At 39.7% G+C, this 26,180-nt stretch overlaps 2 protein-coding genes across 3 annotated transcripts; both read right to left on the bottom strand.

The window, feature by feature from the left end:
- Positions 1–3,506: 3,506 nt before the first annotated feature.
- Positions 3,507–10,671, bottom strand: cyp4v2a (cytochrome P450, family 4, subfamily V, member 2a). Its single transcript, XM_023417378.2, has 11 exons — positions 9,824–10,671; positions 9,520–9,632; positions 8,931–9,016; positions 8,358–8,548; positions 8,153–8,222; positions 7,927–8,053; positions 7,630–7,803; positions 7,007–7,109; positions 6,258–6,392; positions 5,288–5,467; positions 3,507–5,105 (listed from the first exon to the last, which is right to left on the bottom strand). The coding sequence occupies exons 1-11, from the start codon at positions 10,014–10,016 to the stop codon at positions 4,945–4,947; spliced, it is 1,533 nt and encodes a 510-aa protein (XP_023273146.1). The 5' UTR covers positions 10,017–10,671; the 3' UTR covers positions 3,507–4,944.
- A 1,953-nt stretch (positions 10,672–12,624) lies between these two features.
- On the bottom strand, positions 12,625–17,499 carry tlr3 (toll-like receptor 3). Of its 2 annotated transcripts, XM_023417376.2 has the most exons (6): positions 17,367–17,499; positions 17,119–17,218; positions 15,896–16,363; positions 15,576–15,770; positions 13,572–15,424; positions 12,625–13,427 (listed from the first exon to the last, which is right to left on the bottom strand). In XM_023417376.2, the coding sequence occupies exons 2-6, from the start codon at positions 17,134–17,136 to the stop codon at positions 13,196–13,198; spliced, it is 2,766 nt and encodes a 921-aa protein (XP_023273144.1). In that variant the 5' UTR covers positions 17,137–17,218; positions 17,367–17,499; the 3' UTR covers positions 12,625–13,195. The 2 variants fall into 2 exon arrangements, with proteins under 2 accessions (XP_023273144.1, XP_023273145.1); XM_023417377.2 differs by lacking the exon at positions 17,119–17,218 and having other exon boundaries at positions 17,367–17,491.
- Between the last annotated feature and the right edge of the window lie 8,681 nt (positions 17,500–26,180).

The following is a 26,180-nucleotide window of genomic DNA, read 5'->3' as shown; positions in this document are numbered from 1 at the left end:
CAAAACCAGCAATGCGTTAGTCCATCTCCCAGTGAGCGTGGCACGGTTGTTGGTGCCACGCGGGCTGGTTTGAGTGTTTCTGAAACTGCTTACCTCCTGGGATTTTCCACACACAGCAGTCTCTAGAGATTTTACTCAGAGTGTTGCCAAAAATAAATTAAAAAAAAGATCCAGTGAGCAGCAGTTCTGCAGCAGAAACACCTTGTTGATGAGAGAGGTCAGAGGAGAATGGCCAGACTGGGGCTGGCGGCTGACAGAAAGGCTACGGTTACTCAGATAACCAAGAACAGAGGCCCACATCAGGTTCCGCTCCTGTCAGCCAAGAACAGAAATATATCAGGCTGCAGTGTCACCAAAACTGGACAGCCGAAGACTTGGAAAATGTAGCCTTGTCTGATAAATCTCAATTTTTGCTGAGGCGCGCAGATGGTAGGGTCAGAATTTGACATCAACAGCATGAAACCAACAGTCTAAGCTGGTGATGGTGGCGTATATTTTCTTGGCAAACTTTGGGCCCCTCAATACCACTCAATCATCATCTGAATGTCACAGCCTATCTGAGTATTGCTGCTGACCATTTCCATCCCTCTATGGCCACAATCTACCATCTTCTAATGGCTTCTTCCAGCTTGATAATGCACCATGACACAAAGCGAAAGCCGTCTCAATCCAGTTTCACGAACGTGACAATAAGGACTGTGAACTTCAGTGTCCTCCTCGGCCTCCAGATGTGAATCCAGTAGAACACCTTTGGGATGTGGTACAACAGGAGATTTGCAGAATGAATGTGCATCTGACAAATCTGCAGAAATGTTGTGATACAATCAAGTCAACATGGAGCAGAAGCTCAGAGGAACGTTCCCAAAATGAGGCTGTTTTGAGAGCAGATAGAAGGCCCTACCGAGCATTAGTATGGTGTTCCTAATAATGTGCTCAGTGTAAATATTGTTTGATCTAAAAAATAAAAAAAGGTTCAGTAATTTCCTATAACATCAGAGCACTGTGGGTTTTTATGAAACTTCGTTCAAACAGGAGTAAATTGTGCATTTGTTAGGGACTGTTTCCAGTTGCGGATTGATACACGTTTGATTCTCCATTGAGATTCTTCCCTTCGTGATGAAGACACGTGTTATCTTGTGCAACAGTGTGGCTCATTTTTGTGTTTTCTCATAGGTTAAGAATGGAGGTCTAAGCCCCAGATGAAGAAGCTTTACCAGCTTTATTTTTTCGTTAGATGTGTTGTCTTTTCATGGGATTTTTGTTTTTTTCCCAGACATTAATTAAAATGTACAATGTGACAAGCCTAACCCTTAAACTTTCTGTTAAACCAAGCAGCCTACCAGCTGATATCGAAGCTGCGTGCCGTGCCTGTTTGTCTGCGTTATTATTTTTAGGTGACCGTGAGTCATGGCTTGTGAGGAAATTAAACAACATTTAATAAGCTCAGGTCTGCTACTTCAAGACTAGATGAGTTTACTGAGACTGCAGCCTTGTGTCATTTGCAAATGACAGCAAGTGGGTTGGTATTTTTATTTTTTTACTTACACTATGTTTGTATCATGATCTGAATGATCTTGTTATAGCCGTCATTGGAGTTTTTATGTATGATCTGGAAATGAGATTTTTCCCACAACGGGATGAGAGAATCTCGGTATATGTTGTGGATCTGAGCTGCAGTGTTGCTATGACTGGACACATGTTCATTAATATCATTTTTAAAGGGACATTGCACATTTATCATGTGTCATTCAAGTGTCAGAGCACTGAAAATCTGAAACTCACAAGCTATAAACTGTTCATATGCTGCATACTGCTGTCAGTCACATTAACACGAAAGCTGCTGGGCACCGAGGCAGGAAAAATTAATAAATAAATAAACTGTAGTTACATTCTGCTGTTTGTGCTGTTCTTCCATCCCCCTCACTCACTGTCTGGCACACACACGCACACACACACACACACACACACACACACACACACACTGTACAACACAGTGAACTCTTCTCTTTGCTCATTCCTGAAAGCAGACACTACTGCCTCTGTCTGGACATCAGTTTGAACTACACTCTGTTCGAAAGCAGGGCGGTTTAATGACCGTCATTTTCCACCGCTCCTCGCTCTTTTGTGTTTCAGGAACTCACTGTGGCCCGAGAGCACGGGGTATTTTATTTTATCCATAGGGTCGCAATATTTCATGATCACTTCAACAAAATTTCAATTTTCCAGCTGAAATTGGAAAATCTATCATCATTTTGTTGCTCAAGTGGTTTCATTTAATTTCATCACAGTGCCCAAGGAATTGTGTATCTGTGTGTGTATCTCTGTGTGTGTGTGAGTGTGTGTGTGTGTGTGTGTGTCTTGGATGAAAGTCTGATTGAAGCCGTTCATGTTATATTTTTTATTGTTGTGTCAGTGTTTCACGTGTGTCTGGTGGATCGTCTTGAAGGAGTGCCACACTGTAGATTTGCAGCCTAAAAGCAACAGTGTAGGTCAGACCGTCATGACAGAAATGGGTCCTTGTTAAAATTGCAGCGTTTATCAGCTTTTGTTGTTGCTCCCTCTGATGCAGTTGTTGTGTTTGGATTGTGACTTCTCAAAACCGAGAGATGTGTAGTTGTAACTCTTTGTCTCAGATTGTGTAGCAGAGCTGTAAGTACACAGAGGTCATGGCCTCTCTATTTTTTTCTGGGAATATGGGAGCCTGAAGTGCAGTTTATATTTTATCATTTAAAGTTAGATATAGTGGGATTTTAAAAGGCAAATACCAAACTCTTTTAGACTCAGTGTCTTTAAACGCTTTAAACAAACCATCATCTAGAGAATTCATGGATATAAAAGTTTTTTTTTAATGAATAAAGAATTAAAAATCAATGGAAAAATATCCAAACTCAAAGAAAAAATTCATTTTTAAAAGTCAAAAAGAGGATGCTTGGATTTATGACCTCATTTTCAAATAATCCTGGCTACGACCTTGTTTGTGAGCTTCATTAATAAATGAATTTCCTTCTCAAAATGTTTCATGTGAATAATATTTACAGGGCACTGAGAAGATAGAACTATCTATGATTACATAAGAACCAAGAAAATATTAGATAAAAAATGTTGCATGGCAGTAATATGGTTTTCATTCTGTCTTATAATCATCTCATGACCCCTCAGATTCATCTTGTGACCCCTTTGCGAAAGCGCTGGTTGGGAGCCAGTGCGTCAGTGGTTCATTCAGTATCTGTTTTGGAATTGGAAATAGCCCACAGACTTTGAACAGGTGCCAACTGCTGTCAGGCGTTTGCAAACCCGGCAAGTCCCTGCCAACGACCTAATGCCCTTTACCGTGTTTACCAGTTGTCTTCACGAGCGGGTATTCGGTTTTCCTTGTGTAACTGTGGAGCTGATACCGCTGTACACATGGAGCTTTCAGCTGTTGCTGCGAGCAGCTGAAATGTAATTGAAAATGATTGTGTAACTGCAAAGCACAGTAGAATAAAACCACCAGGCATGGGATGGGGTCAGTTCTGTGCACCCTCAGCTTTTTTTCCATTTTAATTTCTTTTCTTTTACACTCTAAAAAATATTCAGTAAAATGAACAGCTGTGGTTATGAAGTCTATCTCTACAACCTTTTCAAGAATACGTTCAGAAGGCATCAGTACTGACAAACTGTATTAATCATTATCATTAAATTCTCATTAGATTTATTCAACTCTATCCTTGTCTCTTTTTTTATAATAATGTTTAGACACTTTAATTATGGCTCACTGTGAACATTTTTTACAGAGAACTTACAGAGATTTTTTCAGCAAAGTGAAATGAATGCTTTATCATTATAAAATATCTCATGATAAAAGCTTAAAGTCCTGGAAATGAGTCTCATGTAAGCCACCCACTGTAGTCACACAACAGATCTGACCTAACGCTCCTTTATCCGAGCCATTTATTAGAGATTCTCAGATAAATGAATTCCTCCCGCTTCATGTGGAGCTGAGGCGCCTCAGCTCTATCCAGCCATTGATTGGAGATGTGCTCAATAATTCATATAATAGCATCGGAAAAGAGCGTGTCATTCATCATCAGTCATGTCATTTTGGTGTAAGGCAATGACCCTTGCAGGCATGCCAGTTAAATCATCCCATGACATTATGGATGGGGTCATTTGTAACTGTGTCATGCTATGATTACTTTGTTACAATGGATCCTTCTGACCTTAGTGTGATTCAGTGAGTTAAGAGTGTTTGCGCTTTATGATCATAAACCTGAAGTTTCTCTCATAAGAGTTCCAGTCGCGGGGCGACAAGAGGTCAGGCTTTTATTTCTTTATTTTTTGACCAAAAGGTTTTTCAGAAGAGCTCAGTGTAATGTATTTGACAGTTTTAGAGTTATGTGTGAGTGTTTCTATTCCTTACAGAAATACTAAAAGTTAAAGAAGTTATGAATCAAGATAAGTTTATTCACCATGAGGAAAACTAATGCACCTTTATGGGAACTGTGGATGGATACTGGGATCTTTGTGGAAGTGCAATATTACATTACTGGTGTACCCCTCAATGCGGCATATTAAATGGAAGAACTAATAAAGTGAAATGGAAACTAGTAGTTGTTTTTAAGCTAACATGTTTGTGCAAACTCTCCTGACTCTAACCAGCTTTACTTTTTTATATATAATTACATCTTTTTTTTAACCAAAATTGTACTGTATTGCAAAAAATGACAGCTCACTTGCATGTGGACCACCTGCGGGAACCCCTGATGTACTACAGGTATTTCCCTAAAACTAACAATGTAATATTTATAGAGCTCAGTTTTGAGTTTTGTGTTTCTGATTGGAAAACAAAAAATCAAGACTACTGCTCTCCCTGACCTCTTATCTAGAAAACATTACCGTGTTCACCATCATCAGTGTCTGGGAGGATGAACAGGAAATAAAGACCATGAAGGAACATAAATTTGATCAAGTCCTCTTTTCCAGTGTGATCCAGATGCCCTTCTCTGGTCGCAGAATGAGCTCTCCTACCGGCCGCAGCTCTTCTCGTTTCTGACAAGCTTCAACGTTGAAGTTCCGCAGAATGGACGCCAAGATCACCTTCTCCTCCATCAGAGCAAAACGCTGACCTGAGGAGCATCGTAGTGGAACACACACACACACACACACACACACACACACACACACACACACACACATACATCAGTAATGCTACACACATGACAGATTCAACAGACATCACTCAGAAATTAAAGTATGCACGGAAACAGATCCAGTCAACTACAAAATAAAACTCTCCTGTTCTTCTCACCTATGCAGTTGCGGAGTCCAGCAGAGAAGGGGAGGTAGGCGTATGGAGGCCTTCCTACTGAATTCTCTGGTAGAAAACGTTCAGGCCTGAACTCCTCAGGCTCAGGAAAGTACCGTGGGTCACGATGAAGAGTGTACGTGATAATGGTTGCATTGGCACCTTCGGGAACCTTGAAACCGTCTACAGGTAAAAACACGACTTAGTTAAGAAAAGAAAAAGGATCTTCTTAAATTATTATTTGGACTTTCTTCATGAAGGATCCTTATGAATTTCACTGCGTTTAATTTAGACGTAATGAAATTAATTTCATTGCGCCATCAATCATGACAGACAGATGAGAGATGTCCAATTACCAAAGGAAGAAAGGCTGAATTAATTTTTAAACATTATAAACTGTAATCACCAAATGATTTGCTATAGTCTGAGAGAAAAGTTTTTTAGCAATGACATCATACAGTATTCCCACAATAGGAATGATAGCAGGACCTACAAAAATAAAACCCAGTTGTAATAAAGCTGAATTATCTTTTAATATGATGCTCATGTTTGATCCATCTCCTCGGGTTGACGCCATATTTCGTGTATCTTTGCTTCACTTCTTTTAATCAAAAACTCAAACTTTTCTTGGCTTTCCATGAACAAACTTAGTATGATCATATGCCGCAGAACACCATTTACTCTTTCACCACACAAACTGATTGATATTTACCACATGTAGCAGTTCACATTGTTGCCATTTTATTAATTTGAAGAAACCCAATGAAAAGTGGTGACGAGACAGCAGCATAAAGTAAATGGTGTGTGACAAAGAAAACTATTTTTCAAATGAAAATAATAGAGAGAGCCTGGCTTCCCTTGGCTTCTCGGTAAAAAAAAAAAAAAGAAAGAAAAGAAAATACCACCGCCTTGGGGGATTTGCACTCAACAAATTAATGTTTCATTCAAGTGTCATCACTCATCTGCAACTCACTGATATGGCAGTCTTCACAGATTCTGCGGGCAAAGAAAGGCACAGAGGGAAAGAGTCGCAGGGCTTCTTTGATCACACACTCCAGGTATTTGAGCTTCTTCAGGTCCTCAGTGTTAATGGCCCGGTCAGATGTACCTTTGCACAATAAACAGGAAATACTGTTAAGCTCTTCAGCACAGAATATAGTTCTTAGGTCAAACGGCTGTTGATAAGTTTGAGCTCTGGTTGCTTGGTGTTGCACTTTCGCCTACTTCTATATCCTTGATATATTCTTGACCTGCTACAGTAGATAAGACTTTGCTAGTAGTGTATTTATTAAAGTTAAGAGTCTTTACTGCACTCATTTTTATAGGTATTCATAGAATGAAAAACCCCACCTATAGATCATTAATAAGCAACTGGGTGGCTACATCGTAAATGTTGGGAATAGGATAAAATGAACACTTCTGTTGTTAGAACCTCAAACTGATGCAATCTTAGTATCTATTATTGCTACAAGGCCGTGTAGCTTACGTCATGGAAAAATGTATAGATGGATCCACACATGTGTGGAAATAATTCAATTATTCTCTATGTATTTTGGCAAGGATTTTCACAGCTATTATCCATGTATAAGCTCCCCTAGACTTGTAAAGAAGAAATGAGTCTGAACAAAGTTGAGTCAAAAGGCCTTCGGGCAGGAAAATAAATGATGTCATGAAAGTGAGAACGCGTGCTGTTACGGGGATAGAGAGGGATGTTGCTGTTACCGAACACCTCCTGAAGCTCTTGTTGAACTTTGCCGTGCGCCTCAGGGTGGGAGCCCAGCAGATGTATGGCCCAGTTCATAGAGGCGGCTGTAGTATCATGACCCTTCAAATAAAGGCAGTTAAATACAGAAAAACAGCTCATTCTTTAAAACTTCAAAGATACATAAATACTTTTTTTTTTTTTTTTTGTCATATTATCACCATAGCATGTTAGCAAACAATTGCGCACATCAAGCAGACGATAGTATTCATTTGGAGTTGCTTTTCTAGCCACTCCATGAATGTAAGTCTTCCACTCACCCTCCTTTTCACTTTGGGGCTCCAACAGCCTCTGAGGGAAATATCTGGCGCCTAAGCTGCTAAATGCTCCACAGGCGCCATGTTTACCAGCTAATGGTTAACTTTCTCTGCCATGTGGTGCTCAGCAGGTAACGTAGGTGTACTAGAGAGTTTAGGTTAAGCTGTGAGAGTGAACCAAAACAATGGGGTAAAAGACACTAAAACGCTCTGCAGGCCTTAGGGATGATAATTCACTGCAGCTTTGTCACTATGAGCAACATTGTTCATATCAAATATTTTTTTGGTGCAGCTTTACTTTGTGAGTTTTATTTGTCACCACCAACCCTAAACATAAAGGTGTCCACTTCCTCCTGAATGTCCTGATGACTCATCGTGTTGCCATTCTCATCTGTAGTCTTCAGGAGCATGTCCAAAAACGCCCGTCTTTTCTTTGTGCCTTGATCAGAGTCGCTGTCTGACTCCGTATCGGAAATCTTTTCTGCTCTTTCATGTATCACCTGAGAAGAAAGGAAGCGGAACATTGTCTTAATATTGTGTCCTCTGTGAAACGCTGGTATGTTTCAGTGTAATAAACACACTGAATATTCACAGATTTTCATACCGCCGGCTCCATTACTCACATTGTATGTGAAGGAGTGCAGAACCTTAAGTGTCTTGTCATGCTCCCGGCCCTCACCAAAGTAGTTGTACACAAAGTCAGGCCAAAACCAAGGTGTCCTCTGTCTGCGGCTGATAATGTCGCTCATTCTGAGGACAAAGTGAAATAAAACACAACAAATATGACATAAACCTAACTTTTTAACTCATTATTGCCCGTATAAACATGTTAAAAAGAAAATAACTCACTTGTACACACTTTTAACATATTCTGATTCTGAGTTGCTCTGGGCATAAATTTTCTTTCCCATTGCGGTTTCTGAAAAGACATCGTTTAAAGAGTGTTTTGTTCAATCCAGTGCCCAGTGCATGAATTGGGTATCTCTTCTTATTGTATATGCACAAGATGTAAAAGGTTCATCCATACTTCTACATTTGATATCCACATACTCACCACAGATAATGTCCAGAGCACAGAGGGTGATGTGACTGAAGCAGTTGAATGGACCCTTCCCCGCCTGCTTCTCCAGCTTCTCCACCAGAATATCCGCCTGCTCGTTCATCACCTCCAAGAAGTCTGTCAGGATGGAGAAGTGGAAGGTGGGAGTCAACATCTTCCGCCGCTGACGCCACTTACGCCCAGTGCTGATCAAAAGGAAGGAAACGAATCAAAGATGGTTTAAAGGTGAGACGGAACACAGGGCCCACACATTCTTATGAAATCATAACTGGGAACAAAATGAAACGGAATGACAGGAGAAGCAGAAATTAACTTTTACTTTATTAAATTTAAATCATCATAAAGTGGCAGATTACCATGAAACTGACCTTTTACACTTTTATACTCACAAAGAATGGACACCAATCTGCTAAGACTTAGTCTATATTATACATTTGAGATATAGCTATAAAGTTAATATTGTTATTGTTATTATTCCATTACCATTTTTTCAAACCCACAGTTCCTTTTTCTGATTGTTACTTGTCATCTTTTAATATCATGCAGAAGATGATTGCAGGTACACACCTGGTGAGAAGACCAGTTCCAAGCCATGGGTGGAGGAAATTGTATGCTTGAGCCTTGTCCATATGAACAGGGTTAGACAGAACTGTCTACAAAAGACAGGTTGTAGCAAAACAATAACATTTTAAACAACAAAATATATAGCACAAAAGCAAGCATCCATCTTACAGCTTAACCACTGGTTGTATATTGTAAATACAGGCTGTAAATGCAGGTGGAGGCAGGGCTTAAATGTTTAAATGCAGTAGCTCGGTTATATAGAATTGACAGTGGCTGCAATCTGAGCATCAGCACTGTTTTGAAATGCAGTGTCATCCTAAACAGAGCAGGTTGTCTGGCAGAAATTAGCTTTAGCACTGTAGCCCCCACTTCATTGAATGTGTGACTTATTTAACATATATGTGGGTGTTATGTTTATGTCTGCGAAAGACTGCGATGGCTTTACATGTCACTGAGCTGGAATTAAAATGAAACCCTGCTTGTTGGATAAGAGACATATTTACAAGATAAGGCATGAGGACATTTACAAGTTACACCTACTATATGCACTGTACACTTGATGTTGTAAATGTGGAGCTGTCAGCCAGCATACCTCAACCGTTTCAGCATGAAACAGAATCACAAATGGCACTGGTCCAATCCAGAGTTTAAGCAGCGGCGCATCACAGAACTCACGGGTATAATCCTCAATTTGACGGAAGAAATCTGGAACAAAGAAACAACTGTAGGCTATATATGCAGTAATGGGGCATTATCCTATCAGTTATGTCAGTTAATGTAAAATTTTGCACCGTATGAGTTCCATTGTTCCTGATAGTCTATGCCTTAACAGGCTGCACATGCTGTAAATCAGCCTATGCAGCCTCCTGTAGCAGCAATGTTGACTGCTCTCTTACCTCCTGCGTTGGTTTTGAACTGCAGTGCATTTCCAATGAAGGGGTATGTCCCCCCCAACTCGGGAATAGGCTTCATCTCAAACCATTTGTGCAGGTAACTGCTGAGCAGCTTGTAGGTGATGTAGATCAGAATAGCGATGAAGACGCTGACTCCAAGTGAAGGTATCATGTTACCACCAAGTAAAACTGCCATCTTGTTTGCAGGTTATACACACTTGTACAGACAGTTTGGGTGTGTGTTTGTGTGTGTGTTCAAGTTATGCATTCAGTATAAAGGTGCTGTGACGTATGCCCAGCTTTTACTCCTCCTTCCCTCTGCTTTCAATCCACTGAAAACTTACTGGATCAAGGGGACCGACTGCATTTGCTGTCATTTATTGATCTTGGGCAGTATCATAATTTAGGAAATGTTATAGACTACTGTAGAGGGAAATACAAGATAAATTATATATAAGATTGGAGCTTGATCCACATTAACAGGCTACTAAAATATGTAAAAAAGCTATAAATATTGGCAAAGATTATATAATGAAGATGTTAATGATCTAGCTGACTGGCCCTGACCTTTGTCCGACTCCCCCCTCTACTTGTCTAGTATTTTTCTGGTCATGGCATACCCATCCTCTTTAATGAATAACAGCCTTACCAAGTATATTTCATGGTTACTGTATGACGGACTGACTATATAGGATCTTATGTGGCAGCAATCGCTTCAGAGTGTCGGGTCAGGACACGATCGGAATGTTCAGGATGCGTTAAGAAGAGGCAGAGTCCTTTAATAACGTTCAAGCTGTTTATCTGAGTGTTGGGTCAATTAGTGTGTGTGTGTGTGTGTGTGTGTGTGGTTTCTGCAATACAAGCACAACAATACAGATGGATTAGAAATAAAGCACAACTTAGACATAAGATACTGAGCTAGATGTCTCTATCCAGATAACAACTGAAACTATAGCTCAAGATTAGTTATGAATTTACAGTCAGCATTAATTTACAGGGTTGGATACAATACAAGATGGACATACGCTGTCACTGATAAGTTAACAGCAGTAAGTAATGTATAAACAACAGAAATAAGCAATATAGTAACTTAAAGCTCTCAGGCTATTACTAGTTAGCAGCTATCTCCATGTCGCTCATTAGCGGGTAACTGCTCATCACATAATACAAACCGATGGCAAAAACTACTGTGAAGTCATCAAAACAGACTCATGGATCAACATAAACATCAACGAAGTTTAACAATAAACATCATAACTCACGGCTCAATGGACGCACACACTGTAGATATCTTGAGAGATAGTTCAGCAGATGTTTTCTCTGAGCCGAGCATTACGTATGTGGTGCGTTCAAGGACCTCTGCCGTTTGGAATTCACACATGCGGCAAAAACAATGAAAAAACATGTACATAGGGAGGATCTTTTGTACAGTTACAACAGGTTTCACTGTTGAAAGCTATAAAATTATGTAGATTATAACAGGTGTATTACTTAGATGCATTTTAGTCTGAATTTGAATAAGGTACTATTTAATCATATGAGAATATTAAGGTTACACGGTTATTTTCTAGTTATGTTTTGCTACTTAGAATTATAATTGTATATGTTTATATATACTTAATGCAGAGTAATCATTTACTGTGTATAAATTCAATATGTCGGTGATGGTTTTAATTTCATAGTGTAAATAAAAATATCTATATCTATATCTATATAATATATATATATATATATTTTTTTTTTTATTTTTTTTTTATTTTTTTTAAGATTTGACTTTAGTAGTGTCTAAAATGAGTGTTGTGTAAACACAGTTTATTTCAACCCAGCTTTTTTTCATTTTTGAGGCTATGGGTAGTTTGACCGGTTACATCATTACCTCTTTGACCAAAACAAACATCAGGGCCGTCGCTGTTGACACTGAGCACATCAGACACTAATGGCGGGGCATGTCTCTCTCTTTTTCTAAAATCCTATTTTTGTTCTAGTTAATATTGTTATATAAAGGCAATAGAATTGAACATCAGTCAAAAGTAAGATACAAAAACGAAATGCAGTTTATTGTCAAGATGTAAATACCACATCGTCTTTTAAAAGGTATCGTTATTGTAATGATACAGAGGTTTATGTAGCATTTCTCCTGTTAGTTGTTTGTTTTACTACTTTTCCATTATCAAAAGAACAACATGTGTTACCTCACTGTGTCCTTTCCACCAAACATTCTCCTTGAAGATATAAAGTTTATGAAATGTGTCTTCATACTTTCTTTTCAAAATTTTTTCCATTAGAGGTAAGAGGTCCTTTTTTTTGGGGGGGGGGTGTAAAAATCTGTTTTACAGTAAGCTTCACAAACGTTTAAGAAATTTGTATCATGTCCGATTGGGGCTTTGTCAAAGCAACCAAATGTGTGTCTATTGCCTGAGCTTTTCTGTTTCTCAATTTTTCAAAGCTTAGGAAAAAAAATCGCTGCTGTTTGATATGTAACTGGATGGGTTGACAGATTGAAGAACCACACTAAATGGGAATAGACAATCCCATGACTGCTGTTATATTTTGCCCCGAAAATTCCTAATTTCAAGTTCTACAGCTGTGCAATATTTATCTTGTGTTAAATAAATTTCATAAGCTCATTTCCAATTTCAACAGTAACAATGACCTACTTTGTAATTTGCAAATGGTCATATTACTGATGAAATATTTGTGTAGTATTTGAAACACAACAAATATTGTAGTTTCTTATTACAACCACTAGATGTCAGAGTGACACATTCATTCATTTTAATTAATTTTTCACTGAAAATGAGACAACCTTTTAGCAAACACTTTATTAAGAGACTGCATCATTAAATTACTTGCAATAGATTTGATATCATTTATACTTTGCATTGTGCGTTTTTGAAAACAGTACTGGAAAACATGACGCTTTTGCCTCACTTAAACAGGTAAACAACAAATGTTAAACACACACACACACACACACACACACACACACACTAATAACAGTATATTCCAGCATCAGTGAAATGCCTTCAGGGACCAAGTGGACCCGTATGGGAGCTGTGTGGCTGCTGGATAAAGATGAAGCCATAATTCAGACCACTGTTCAGAATCCACTAAATCTCAGGCATACTGTCTGAGTTTCAAAACAAAGACTGAGTTCGAAACAAACGCAGCGGAAGAACAGAGATTTCCTTAATTACTGATCAGTGGTTTGACAGGGGGATCTGTCTGATTCATTAATTCCCCAGTTAGTTAAACAAGTTCCATATACAGACAACAAAACAATCAGCGATTGGTAGCAATTAGTAATAATTTGACAAACTTTGGTAATTATTATTATTACAATTGAAATTTTCCACTATTATCAATAAAAAACAGTCACTCCCTCAATCGATTCGTCATGCCGAGTGCAATGAGGAGCTTCTGGTGAAAGGCCGGCACCCTCTCCTTATGACCATGCCAGTCCAGGATGCATCTCGAGCGCAACATGCCCCTGCGGAGGAAGAGTGAGCGAGACAACTTGTAGTCGTGCACATCCTGCAGGAAGACCAGAACCACAGAGTCCCTGCTGGCTTCAATGACCTCGTTAAGTGCATGGTGGGCTTTAAATCTGGATGAGAAGAGACAGGGGGTGGAGGGACAGTTTGAGAGCTGACGATACTGCTAATGTACAGAGGAGATAGAGTATAAAATATGTCACACATCACAACATTTTAAAGAATATATTAAATGAAGCTGTGTATGTTTGATTTACCGTCTACACCAGGGATCTTTGAGGAGACTTTCAGTGACGACGAACAAGATTTTCCTGGACATTTTCATATTATCCACAATGGATTCAAGCAGTGGCATCCCAGGGACTTCATCTCTGTCCTGCAAACAAAACTTGCACCTTTCATTCTCTAAGGGGACCATCATCCTTTCCACCCAGCGGCTGTCTTCTTCTGCATGTATGATGTAAGCGTCATATTCAAATTCCCTGCCCTCTTCAACGCTGGCGTCACTAAATCCTAATGTGCGATTGATCAGTATGTTCCAATAAAACTGAATCCTCCAGCCATGGAACCGCACCACAAGTGCAGTTACCATCAGCATCAGGACAGCTGTGCTGCTCAGTACGTAAAGAGCCTGAAAAGGGGTCATATCTTTGCAAGAGAGGGTGTCAAAATCCATGATTGATCGATTGAAGTAAGCACGTGGAGTGTTGCACCTATACTGGTCCCTGAGGTTTGGCAATCTGGTAACATTTGTGTTATTCAACCATATGACAAACCACAGGATGCTCTCACATGTGCAGTCAAATGGATTTTTGTCCATGACAAGTAGGCTGAGGTTTCTCATCGGAGTTTTGAACACTTCGGGCCTCACAGTTGTGATCAGGTTCTTCTGTATACGTAAAACACGCAATGATGTTAGATCATCAAAAACGGAGTCCTTAAGACTGTTTAGGAGATTGCTTGCGAGACTTAGTTCACTGAGGTTGCTCAAACCTCTCAGAGCCTCCTCTGGGATCTCATCCAGCCCGTTACTATCCATCTGTAAGGTGATCAAGTTCTGTACCCCTTTGAGAAACAACACTGGCCCACCTAGGTTGGCACTCTTCCACAACCGGGCTAAGTTATTGTGTTGGAGCTTCAGCACCTTCAGGTTCACAAGCCCCTCAAACGTATTCTCTCTGATGTTTGCGATGTTGTTGTTACTGAGATCCAGGAAGGTGAGGTTGGACAGGGGCTTGAATGGAGAGGGATCCAGTTCAGAAGCTGTGATATTAATGCTTTTTCCCAAAGTCAGGACCCTAAGATTGGGCACCATAACAAATGAAGTGGAGCTGAGTTTGACTTTCTGGTAGTTATCGCTCATGTGTAACTCTTGAACCTGACCGAGGCCTTTAAACTCTTCGCCAGTGAGAATTTTACCTATAAAATTATGATCTAGAAGGAGGATGGTGAGGTTTCCCAAAACAGAGAAGCTTCCAGGATTAATCTCTCCTATATCTGTTCCTCTCAGATTTAGCTGTCTGAGAGGCGATCCTGCGAGAGAGACTAAGGTCTTGTCACTGATGCTTTTGAGCGATGCACAACTACTCCAGCTCATATCAAGTTCCCGAAGGCTTATCAAGCCTGTAAAGGTGTTCGCTGTGATTTCCCGAAATGCAGTATGCTGTAATGTTAAACTCTCCAGGGCACTTAATGGTTGGAAGGAGAAATCATCAATAATCGGGGTGGAGGAGGTACTTCTCACCAGAGCTTTTGTCATTTGGAGTTTTTTCAGACTTTTGAGCCCCTGAAATGTGTCCTTGGTCAGGTGCTTGATGTTGTTGTTGGCCAAAATTAAAGTCTGAAGTCTGGGCAGCCACTGAAATGAGCCTTCCTCAATTTTAACCATGCCATTATGGGACAGATCCAGAAAAGTTAAATTTGCTTTCTGCAGCCCTGTAAAGGTTGCATTCAAGAGTGTGACCAGGTTCACCTTCTGAAGAGACAGGGTCTCAATAGATGTCCCTGACAGCTCTAAGCAGAGTTTGGAAAGGACCTGATTGCCCATATTACTCCCATCCATGACTAACGTATGTAGGCCTGAAATGGGATCAAGGCAACCGGGCTCCAACTGCAACAAAAAAAAAAAGGGATCTTGCATTAAGACAAAAATTGGGAAACAAAACAGACAACTGAAACCAAGGTAGGTAACCCTACTTTATACTACTAGTTCTGGTTTTGACTGCTCAATTTCATTTCTCAATTCCATGTAAGTTTCTTACTTTTTTTAGAGGCACAGTTGAGAGATTGAGGACTCGTAGAAAGGGTGAATGGTTAAGGAAAGAAAAGTCGTCTTTCTCCAGAGTGCTGAAGTCGTTGAATGCCAGATTGAGGTTCACAAGGCTGGGCAGCTGAGGCTGAGAACTGAGCTTGGCTGAAGGCAGTTTGTTTGTGGAAACATCAAGAAATTGCAGGTTCTGTGAATGATAGCAGGTGAATAAACACAAAATAAAGTGTTAATTAATGCAATGCATGACAGGCACGTCAAACAACAGATTCCCGTAAGTGATGTGGGATACATCAGGGTGAGAGAAACCTGTACCTTTAGCGCAGAGAAGGGCTCTCCTTGAAGCTTTAGCCTATTACTAGCCATATTCAACCGTGTTAGACTGGTGCAGTGACTCAGATCGTCCTTCTTCAGCAGATGCACTTCATTGTGTTCTATGATCAGCATCTGCAGCTGGAGCAGCGTCTGGCACAAACGCACATCCAGCTTGGTGATACTGTTGTAACTGACATCGAGGTGGAGGAGTCCATGGTACAGGCTTAGAGACTCAGGGGAAATCCTCACCAGCCTGTTGTGAGACATATCCAGGCTGGTGATGTTCCTGGGAAGGTTTTGAGGGGTTGCGTTGAGGCTGAGGTGGCTGCAGTCAGCTCTGCCATCTTGCACGCTGCAGGATGTCTTCTTCTGGGACGCCATGCAATGGTACGGGCCCGTCATAAAATAACATATGACGATGACCCATGTCAGGAGAAGGGAGCGAGGGGAGCGCATCGCTTCAGAAACCTTTACAAAAAGAGAGAGAATAAAATCTGCAAAAGCCTTAAACTTACATTAACTCATTTTTTTGACAAAGTGGGACAGCACAACAAGGACATTGACATTTTATCATCTTATAAAGTTGACATACAAAACAATTTATCAAATAGTTACTTGTTTGCACGTGGAGCAGACACAAAACACCACTAGGAAATATTCTGTAAAATGTAAGTCCAATATTCACTCTTATTTAAATTATTTTCCTCCCCACCAGCAGCGATGCTCCACTATGCTCACCAGCTAACTTTGTTTATCTGCTGTTTTACTGTTAACATATCGTGGGTTAAACAGAGCGTTTTCACTGAAAACCACAGCCTGCCACTGCTGGACACAGGGTTGGTGACAGTAAAGCAAAACAGTCTCTCTGTAAGTTCCTCACTACTAGCAACATCTGTCACTTTACACATAATCATTTCATTTATTGTTAATATTAAATACTGATTAGTGCAGCTTATACAATGCTACAATATACAGCACTGTCCAGGTATGGCATGTGATAACTCTCCTTCATTACATTACAATATAGACTTGATGGTATTTCAAAAACTGTCTACAGAAATATTTGTGCCAAAAGCTTACATAATAATAATAATTATTGTTATAATTAACACAGTATGCTTAATATGATTACTATAGGATTGCATCATAATTATAGCACTGTCACCTTGACATTTCACACACACTGGCTAACATCTGAGATATAATACCTGCAGAGCTCTTACCAAATGTTGCCTTTGCATATTATCTGTTGCATTTAGACTCCATAGACTTCAAACAAACAATGTTCTTCAGGGAGCACAGAGGCAGCTTATGTCACAGGCACTGCAGCAACAAAGCAAGAAAATAAGGAAATGAGACGGCACCAGCTCCGGTTTCGCTTCCACATCACCGTCTGAATCTGCTGGAGGATTAACTCTTTCATGCAGGAGGATAACCAGTATATGGAAGTTTGAATGAAACTCATACTCACATGCTACAAACCAGCCTGGAGCCAGTGTGTTTAAGTCCTCAGAGTTATTAAACATATACCAATGCCAGTTCTAATAAACTCTGATCAACATGGCTCCTGATATCGGTGAGGATTTGGTGACACGTGGTGTAAATAGGCGAGGTTACGGCACAGGCGGACTTTGGGGCGGATATATGTGATGTGTATTTGAGAGGACAACTCTGCATCTGAAACCGTAACGCATGTGTTAAGTAAGGACAAGTTAATAACAGTTATGAAAAAATCTCATAAATCTGTTCAAATAACTACCCTGCAAGGGAAGACGAGTTAAATTGTAAACGGTTGCTTTAAACATGAATGTGAGGTCACATTTGTGCTGTTTTCACTAAAACAAACTTGTGTGTGGGATAAAGACCGTAAATTTATGAGTAGATGTGCAAGAAATTTAGCGTGGAAGAGCAAAACTGATGCAATTTTGCTGTAAATAATGTTATTTAAAAGATATAAAGCCTCTGATAAGTTTTTTTTTTTCATTTTTAGGATATATATCCTCTGAAAACAGAGCATGACTGTACTGTGCACATTAGTTCTTTTGAATCTTTTCTGTTCTATATAGTTGACAAGAATGAACTTGTCTTCAGCCCATGATGTGTCACCCATTTGTCTGCCCAGTTTGGCTCTTACAGTGACCTGACACACATGAAATAAGTGCTCCGCTCCACTTAGTCAAATTTATAAATTATATTTTGACCTATTATTTTGGACTGAATTGCAATGACACATTAAAACAATGGGCAATAACAGATAAGTATCAATTTCATTCACTCAGTGTCAAACTGCCTGACAAATGAATTATTCAGAATCTGAAAGCCAGTAGATACAATTATGGTCTCATTTTATTTGAGTCCAAAATCCAACAACCAGGTGACGCAGACTTACAGTATAAAGCACACACTTATACATTCTGTTTAAAAAACTTCAGCACCTGTGGCTTGTGGTTCCCTAAAAGAGACTGCAGCTATCAAGATGCAGAAGTAGGAGAATTTAGAATTTACCAGACAGTATACCTTGAACATCCACTATAATAGAATCAATTCAACCCTGCAGTGAATGATCTTTGCAAAAGAATTTGTATGATGGCATATAGGTTCTTATTTATTTGCACAGTCACTTGCACACAAACTTGGGAACTGCCCACAAACAACAAAGGCTTTCATTAGCCTTTCTTGCTTTTGCTCAATGGCACTTTAAAAGTCTCATTTAACTCAACTTAGGGCAAGGAAACAAAAAACTTTGTCATATGATAATGTTTAATTTGACATGGTTTTATAACATTACATAACTTGTCCTCATTACAGGATAAATGAAACCTAAGTAATCTAAACTAAATCTAGGTTAGTTAAAAAAATAACCACTAGATGGCAGTACAATACTGTCACGTAGCCGCTCAACATCCCCACTATTAGTATGGGATTTGGCATTATATGGGACTTTGTGGGATGCTTACCTCTGTTGGCTTCACCCCAGTCTGAGCCCTGAAAATGACCATTGGCTGTCAAGATCAAGTCAGCTGTGAGTTGAAAAGAGAGTTCTTGTGGCAAATAAGACAAGAAAGTGAAATGTGTCACTTTAGTTTTTGAATGGAAATATGGTCTAGCTGTTAGGAATATGCTTTATTGCTTTTATTTGATGACTGGACAGTGGGGGGGGGGCAGGAAATGAGGAGACAGAGGTGTCACCCCTCCTTTGCTGATTGGAATCAGATCCCACTCTTCAAGATTTCAGATTGTCATTTTAATTGTAGAATATGGACATACATGTGAAGTATGAATGTTATGTAATTCATGACACCTAGTTGCCCAGGGGTCTGAGACATTGACCATGTAGTAGCAACATCGCCTGTTTACAAGCCCCTTTGTTGTACGTCACCCCTCTTTGGGTGACTGAAACTGGATAGGTTCAAGCAGCTATAGCTGGAAAATATTATGAAAAGCATCAGGGTAAACAATTGTAAATCCTGTTAATGAGTCTGTTAGCTTTCATTTGGAGCTGCTATTGTGCAAATTGATTTGGGCCATCTAGGACTGTTATTAGTAACACATGAATTATTTTCTTTCTTTTTTTTTGCTCTCTTCGAAATGATGACTTAGCTATTAAGAAGCATGCATGTTAAATGAAATGCATTTCCTCTAAGATTGTGCATTGCGAGTAAATGGAGTGAAGCTAATTTATTGAACTTTAGGCCTAAATATCGGTATCACTGCAGTTGCAGGCTGCAAGGAAGTACATTACTGAGACAGTCCAAACACCAATAAATCTGAATATAACCACATGATTAAATCCATTTTGAAAGGTCAGAAGTAATATAAAGGTAGAAATGACCTGGGGCTAAACGAGTCATCAACAAAACCTGCACCTCTTCAAGCAAAAGCAATTAATGCCTTGTCATTAGTTATGGGTGACAGATGTGTCATTTATCGTTATTAACATGGATTGATGAGTAAGTCTTTTCAGTTCGGAGCAAACTGCAGTTTAAACAGAAATATTTCAAACATCTTTGATATCCTGTTGACAGTTCACTCACCGAGCGTGACTAGAATATCCTCAGTGTTGTTTTGAATCTTTAATCATATCACACTTTGAACCACAGTGTCTTAATTAACTTGACATCAGGTGTCACACAACAGAGCACATCTATCATTCCCAAGCACAGCATTAATCCAAACCTGCACTGTGTCAGAGCGCTGCTGAAATGAATGATCCATCTCCCTGAAATACAACATTAACTTTGATTAGAAATCTGTCTGTATTTCAAGGCTTTTTTCAAATTCATTGTTCAGGCTGTGTGTTTGTGTTTAGTGCTAATTCACAAATGTTCACTTGCTAACACTTGCTAGCTCACAGTGTTTTCCAACCCCCTTGCACAATCTCTCTGCTACTAGATTGATTATGTAGAGATTTATTGGAGGGAGGACACTCACCCTACAGCGACCTCTCATCACAGCATGTTTTCTCTCTCTAGTAACTGGATTAATACCGTGGCTGAGAATGATTGTGTTGCATGTCTTTGTAGGTGATTTGTACGACATGCAAAGCAGAAAATGTTGCATTGTTTCAAGAAAATAAATGCTAAAATAAACAAAGTCCCCCTCCTCCACAGTCGTACACACACACACACACACACACACACACACACACACACAAATATGCATTCACACCTTTCCATTCACCCTGTTTTCCCCTTTATCCTTCCCTCAGATTAATAGAGCAGGTCCTTCCTGGGATAGACCTCAGGCCATCTGAATGGTTTAGTCCAGTACTAAGCCCAGGCAGCTTATAGAGCTTTGTGCCAATGACTGGACTGTTGAAGACCTGTAAAAATGTGGAGGAGAGCTAGCATGGTCAAGTTAGTGATATGATTTAAAGAAAAAACACAGAGATAAGAGTCAGGGATTTACTGCACAGCTATGAAATAAACAGAGAGCAAAAGTTACATGGAGCAGAGAGGGCCGTGATGAGAACCAGAGCAAATGATGCAGCAGGGAATCGTTGCAGCTCCGTTCTGCTGTAACACCGGCTAAATCATGAGGTGCACTGTCAAGAGCTCAGGAGGGGAAGGAGGCAAACAGAGACATGAGAGCTGACAGGAATCAGGTGCAGATCACATTTTCAAAGGAGAAATAATTTGGCGCTGGAGAGAGAGATATTAAGAATAAGGAGAAACACTCATACTGTACTGTGGAGTGAGTGACAAGCATTGATATACACTAACTTTAGCCTAAGAGTGGCTAGTGCGTATCATGCGTGCGTGTGATTGAATGCACTCATGCAAAAGGGATAACTGGTGGGGGGCAGCAGCTCCATCAATGGGAGTGTGAATGCCACATTCTTCATCTTACCGGCTCGGGGTAAATCTCCTCTCCCTCATTTGCAGACTGAACCTCTGGAGTGTTGGAATGCTGCGAAACAAAGGGTGAGTTTGCCCTCATGGCTCTTCACTGTTGTTCATAGTGGATGTTAACCTATATGTTATGTAATCATGTACATTAACTCACACTGTAAATTCATTATCAACGTGTGCACTTCGCTTCACTACACACTGATCTGCTCACATTTTGTTGTGGGATTATCTGTTTATTTGTTCTTGTTGTCTCACAGCAGTGCATTGTCATTGTCTGATGTAATTGGCATCTTTTTACATATGTGCAGTTTAAGTCAGAGAAACAAAAAGTGGAGCATGGATTCCTAATAAAAAACTGAAGAACAGGGTTTTTTTTTTTTTTCAAGTCTTTGTTTGCTTGACTTTGCACTGATATTTTAAGAGGAGGGAAATAAATCCCCTGTTTCATCTTCCCATGGGGCTGGTGAGGTTCAAGCAGGAATAAATAGGGTAGCTGCGGGATGAAGAGATTTTAGATAAAGGGCAGGAGATGTGGAAGACGGAAAGGGTAATGTACATACAAGGAGAGGTGCAGGCAGCAGCAGTAATGTTGTAGCATGTTCTCCCTCCCCTCTGCAGAAAAAAAGAACCACACTGCAGTATATCGCCCCCTCCCCAGTTTGCTGACCAATGATGTTTGGAGGTCAGACTCCCAGCTCTGTTACTGGTGTCAGCCATTGACACACAGCTTGTCCATGAACATGGTGGTTATTACACCTCACAGGAAGGGAGGGGCAGCTGATTATGTGCATTTTGATTTCATGCTGGAGGGAATACAGAACAGAACATGGATGTATTAAGATTAGTGTGTTTAGTGAGTCTGTCCTTCAGTAAGGACCTGAACACACTTACTACATGCATGACTCCACCATGTGTCACACTGCACAGACGATGACAATGATGGGAATGAGCAGTCAGTGTCAGATGACAGGTGTTTATATATATATATATAATAAACAAACTAGATCATTTTTACTTTATTTATTGATTCATTTATTTATTTTAATTTTTGAGCATTAGCATTAGCTGATGGTATGTGCGTCTCATCACTGGCTAGTGCTCACTAAGTGCTGACTCAAGTCTCTTCTCACTTTAAGTGGTCCCCAGGGGTGACAGCACATCAATACTGAACTGGAATCAGCAACATGGATCTACAACTGTGCTGTTAACTCTCTGCAGTGCAGCTCAGCAAAATGCACGGAGAGACAGTTCAGTGTCTGTGTGTGTGTCTGTGTGTGTGCGTGTGTGCTTCTCAGATTGAGCAATAGTGAGGTCCAATTTTCATGCTCCTTTTCGCTCTGTTTTGGTGCCTTGAGAAAAATATCTGTCTCTTTAGCTGCTAGATGCTCTTAGCTAGTCACCAACTGTGTCTGCTGTTTGATGCTGGGATGGTAGCGTACAGTTTTTATAACTTTTTCACTGAAAATTGGGATGTCAAGAATGAACCAAAACAGTAAAGTTGTGGGTTGTAAAGCCAAGACGATGAGCTGAAAGATGCTAAAAAGGTCTATAGAGCTCTGGGGATCTGCAGTCAAGTCATAATTCTCTGTTGAATATGAAACATAATTCATTGTTAACATAAAAATATTTATTAAAGCAGCTTTATAACTACAATTAATTATTTGCTTACATTATTTGCTTAAAAAAATAATAATATAAGAGGTTGTGAACTTTGGGTTTTCAAATTAATTTTCATGAATAAACTCAAGATGTTCATCTTGTTAAAATAAATTCTCCATCTTAGAGCTATGTGTGGAGGTGTAGTGTAATTTGAACCTGAGGTATACAAACACTGTCCTCATCTGTGTCCTCCAGTTTTGATTTTCTGTAAAGTGCTGAGACCGCTGGGATTTGACCATGTGCTAAAAGGTGTGAGACAAGTGGCCTTTTCAGAGGGAGATTACACCTTTCTAACAGCAGGCAGAGCGCATGGAAGGCAGGCCGAGCTTTGTGCCAGCACCTTAAGCTTTGGCTACAATAATCTGGCAGTGCCAACAATCCAGCCTGTCAGTGATAGTTAACAGATGGGACTTCATGCCTTTGGGATTTAAAAAGCCATGTGTATGGAGGCAGCGTTGAAGGTGTAATTGCCTTTTTCAGCATACAAAAAGGAAAAAAGAAAAGAATCTAAAGTCAAGTTACAGAAACAACATGATCTGTCTCTCATCAGAGCGTCAGTAGTGTCCGGGAAAGGTCAGAGAGCTGGCTGCAGACTTCTGCCATTTTCTCATGATTTGTATGCGCTGGAAGAATAACATCATTATACAATTGGGGACTTGTGTCTTCAGTCAAACAAACAAAGAAACAAACCACAAACACAAGAAAAGCAGATGTGAGCAATGCAAAAAATACCCAAGAAACAATGTCTTTTTTGATAGGATTTAGTTAATTGGAGAGTGTGACTCGGTTTTAGCTGACAAAAAAAAATAAAATAACACATTTTTGCTTTGTTCACTCCTCTATAAGAAGTTCATCCCCTTTGGCTAAATACACAAATATTTCTGTGGGTCATGTGGTCAGAACTGATTTAGCGATTTAGGTCTCTTTTGATGGTGCAGCCCTGTTACCAAAGAAGGAAGAGGGAGATCCAGGGGTCACATTCCTTATCCCAAAAAATTCTGAGAGTCTGAACAGATTCCTTTGCCCCAAAGATAGCAGAGCAATTTTCTGCTGTCCATTATTCCAATTTCCTGTTAAATGTTTGTGCTAAATTTGGACTTACTTGATAGGATACTGAAAGTTAAAATGAAAAGTATTTTTGACAGCTTGATGACAGCTAGTTTATTAGGATTAGTTTTTTCTTCTGCTGCACATTTAGATGAATAAAAAAGAAGTAAACAGCACAGTTTTTCTGCTTTTCACCACGTTTCTTTTCAAACTTTAAATAATTCTCCGTCTGTGTTTCCTCTCTGGACACAAAGATCTTCCTGGCACTTTGCAGCCTGTTCCGTCTTTCATTCTAAACCCATTAGAAATTGTGCACTGTTGTCTGCAAAATTGTGTACCAGTATTGTTGTATGTTTGGTCTGTACTAATCTCCTCCTGTTGGCTCCTAATGAATGTCCCTGCTCTCCCCTCTGGCAATGCAGGTTGGATAGGATTAATTGAGCCATTAGTTAATTACAGGCCCAAGAAGAAGCTGAAAATCTTTGAAGAGGATTTACAGCTTTACCAATAAATCAAGGACTGAATTCTGAAGCAGTTTTTTTTTTCATAAATACGCTCCACCAACAGGCTCATTAGTGAGTAGATGAAGGAAAGAGCTGGTAATGCTGTTGATTCTGTCAACTCTGCAGGAGCAGACCCAGCTGGTTTCCCCACTGCTGATATGAACAATCACAATAATTACTCAGTGGCAGTATGTGGACATGGGCAAAAAAAAAAAGTGCTGTTGTGAATTACAAACCATTTGTTAAAATTAGACAAAATATATTTCAAATTATTGACATATAGAAAAATGTAGCTGTACACAAAATCTACTGTGGAGTTGCAAAGTTCAACAATGATTTGATATTTGACAGATGTGGCATGTATGTACAAGAGTGTACATTTTTATGCACTGTATATGTAAACCACATAAGAGCAACAAACCTAGGCACATTCTGTATATTACAAATGAAAGTTGATGAGTGCCTTAGAATGATTTACTATCTATATTATATGGTGTAAAAAATGTTTTAGGTTTTACTGTAAAATCTGAAAGTCTTTACGGCCTTTTTACAAATTCATGTTGGGAAAGCCTCGGGTTGGAATATGGTATTGGATTGAAAATAAGGCATATGACATGGCTGGGCTAGTTGGATGACTAAATAGATCAATACTAGTTCTCCAGGAGATGGTCCCTGCGTTGCCCTCTACTGGCTAGCTGCAGAACAACATGATACTCCATCAACTTCACAGATGGAGCAAGTTTCTAAACAAAACAATGGCACATCAATATATGTTACAGAATTGGACTTAACATTCGGGAGTGTTAACACCTGAGCATCTTAGGTGGGTCTGTCAAAACCAGTCAGGACGCTGTTCCCTCCAAGATAAACAGGCATGCTATCCAGCAGGAAACAGTCATTCCGGTGTTATTCTTGCATGTTTGCCTGTGTTTTAGTTTGTCTGGTGGTGTCACTTGTTGGGTGTGCTGCAGGTGTGCCGTGTGTGGAAGCTAACTGCAAAATGAAATAAGGGTTTCCAATCCCAGTCCTTTAAGTAAAATCAAAACTGGGCACTAAAGAGCGAATATTGCTCAAGTGTAATTAGATGTATTTTTAGGCTGTTTCAGGTGTAACCTTTAGCTCATGTTTAATGATGCCTTAAAACACTGTTTTGCCTGGCCATGAATTCAGGTGCATTAAGTGGAACAATTGTTGATACTGAATTTTATTTTTGGCTCCAAGCACTTTTTTCTCAACAGTTGATTGTAATTTCCCTCAGTCCAGCGCTTACAACAGACAAAACAACACATTTGCACATAGGTAAATAAAATACATTATAAAATAAAAAATACAAATACATTAGAAATAACTACAAACAGAGCAGTAAAACTGTTTGGTTGGTAGCACAATGTGGATGCAATTAAAATATACCAACACTTCCATCAGTTCTGTAATAAAACCATATTTTCAGGAACTTGTAATGTTGAATAAACTATATCTGAGAGATGTTGACTAACCCCCGTCATTTCCGAGGCCAGAGCTAGTTGTATAGTTGCACTGTAGTTTGCTGATCACGTGTCTGCCCCCTGTGCTTTTGTTACACCATCAAACCCTCAAACACTTCTCTCCTTAGCTGAGCATGTGTGTATTTCCTCAGTTATTAAACACTTGATAGTGCGAACTTGAGAGGTTCAGAGACCATGTAAATACTCAGTATGAGCCAGCTGGCATATCCACAAGTTGACT

This window comes from Seriola lalandi, unplaced genomic scaffold, assembly GCF_002814215.2.
Source record: "Seriola lalandi dorsalis isolate HSWRI2012SDOR001 ecotype SW California unplaced genomic scaffold, Sedor1 jcf7180002054574, whole genome shotgun sequence".
In the NCBI taxonomy this organism is placed as follows: domain Eukaryota; kingdom Metazoa; phylum Chordata; class Actinopteri; order Carangiformes; family Carangidae; genus Seriola; species Seriola lalandi.
The sequence above is the reverse complement of the archived record's forward strand: the minus strand, read 5'-3'. Positions and strand labels throughout refer to the sequence as shown.

Coding starts and splice junctions, on each gene's coding strand:
- cyp4v2a (XM_023417378.2), bottom strand. CDS start 10,016: ATGGCAGTTTTACTTGGTGGTAACATGATACCTTCACTTGGAGTCAGC. Junction 8,549..8,930: donor GGAACTGGTCTTCTCACCAG/GTGTGTACCTGC, acceptor CCTTTTGATCAG/CACTGGGCGTAAGTGGCGTC. Junction 8,223..8,357: donor TGCTCTGGACATTATCTGTG/GTGAGTATGTGG, acceptor ATGTCTTTTCAG/AAACCGCAATGGGAAAGAAA.
- tlr3 (XM_023417376.2), bottom strand. Junction 15,771..15,895: donor AGCCCTTCTCTGCGCTAAAG/GTACAGGTTTCT, acceptor TATCATTCACAG/AACCTGCAATTTCTTGATGT. Junction 13,428..13,571: donor AAAGATCCCTGGTGTAGACG/GTAAATCAAACA, acceptor CTTCTCATCCAG/ATTTAAAGCCCACCATGCAC.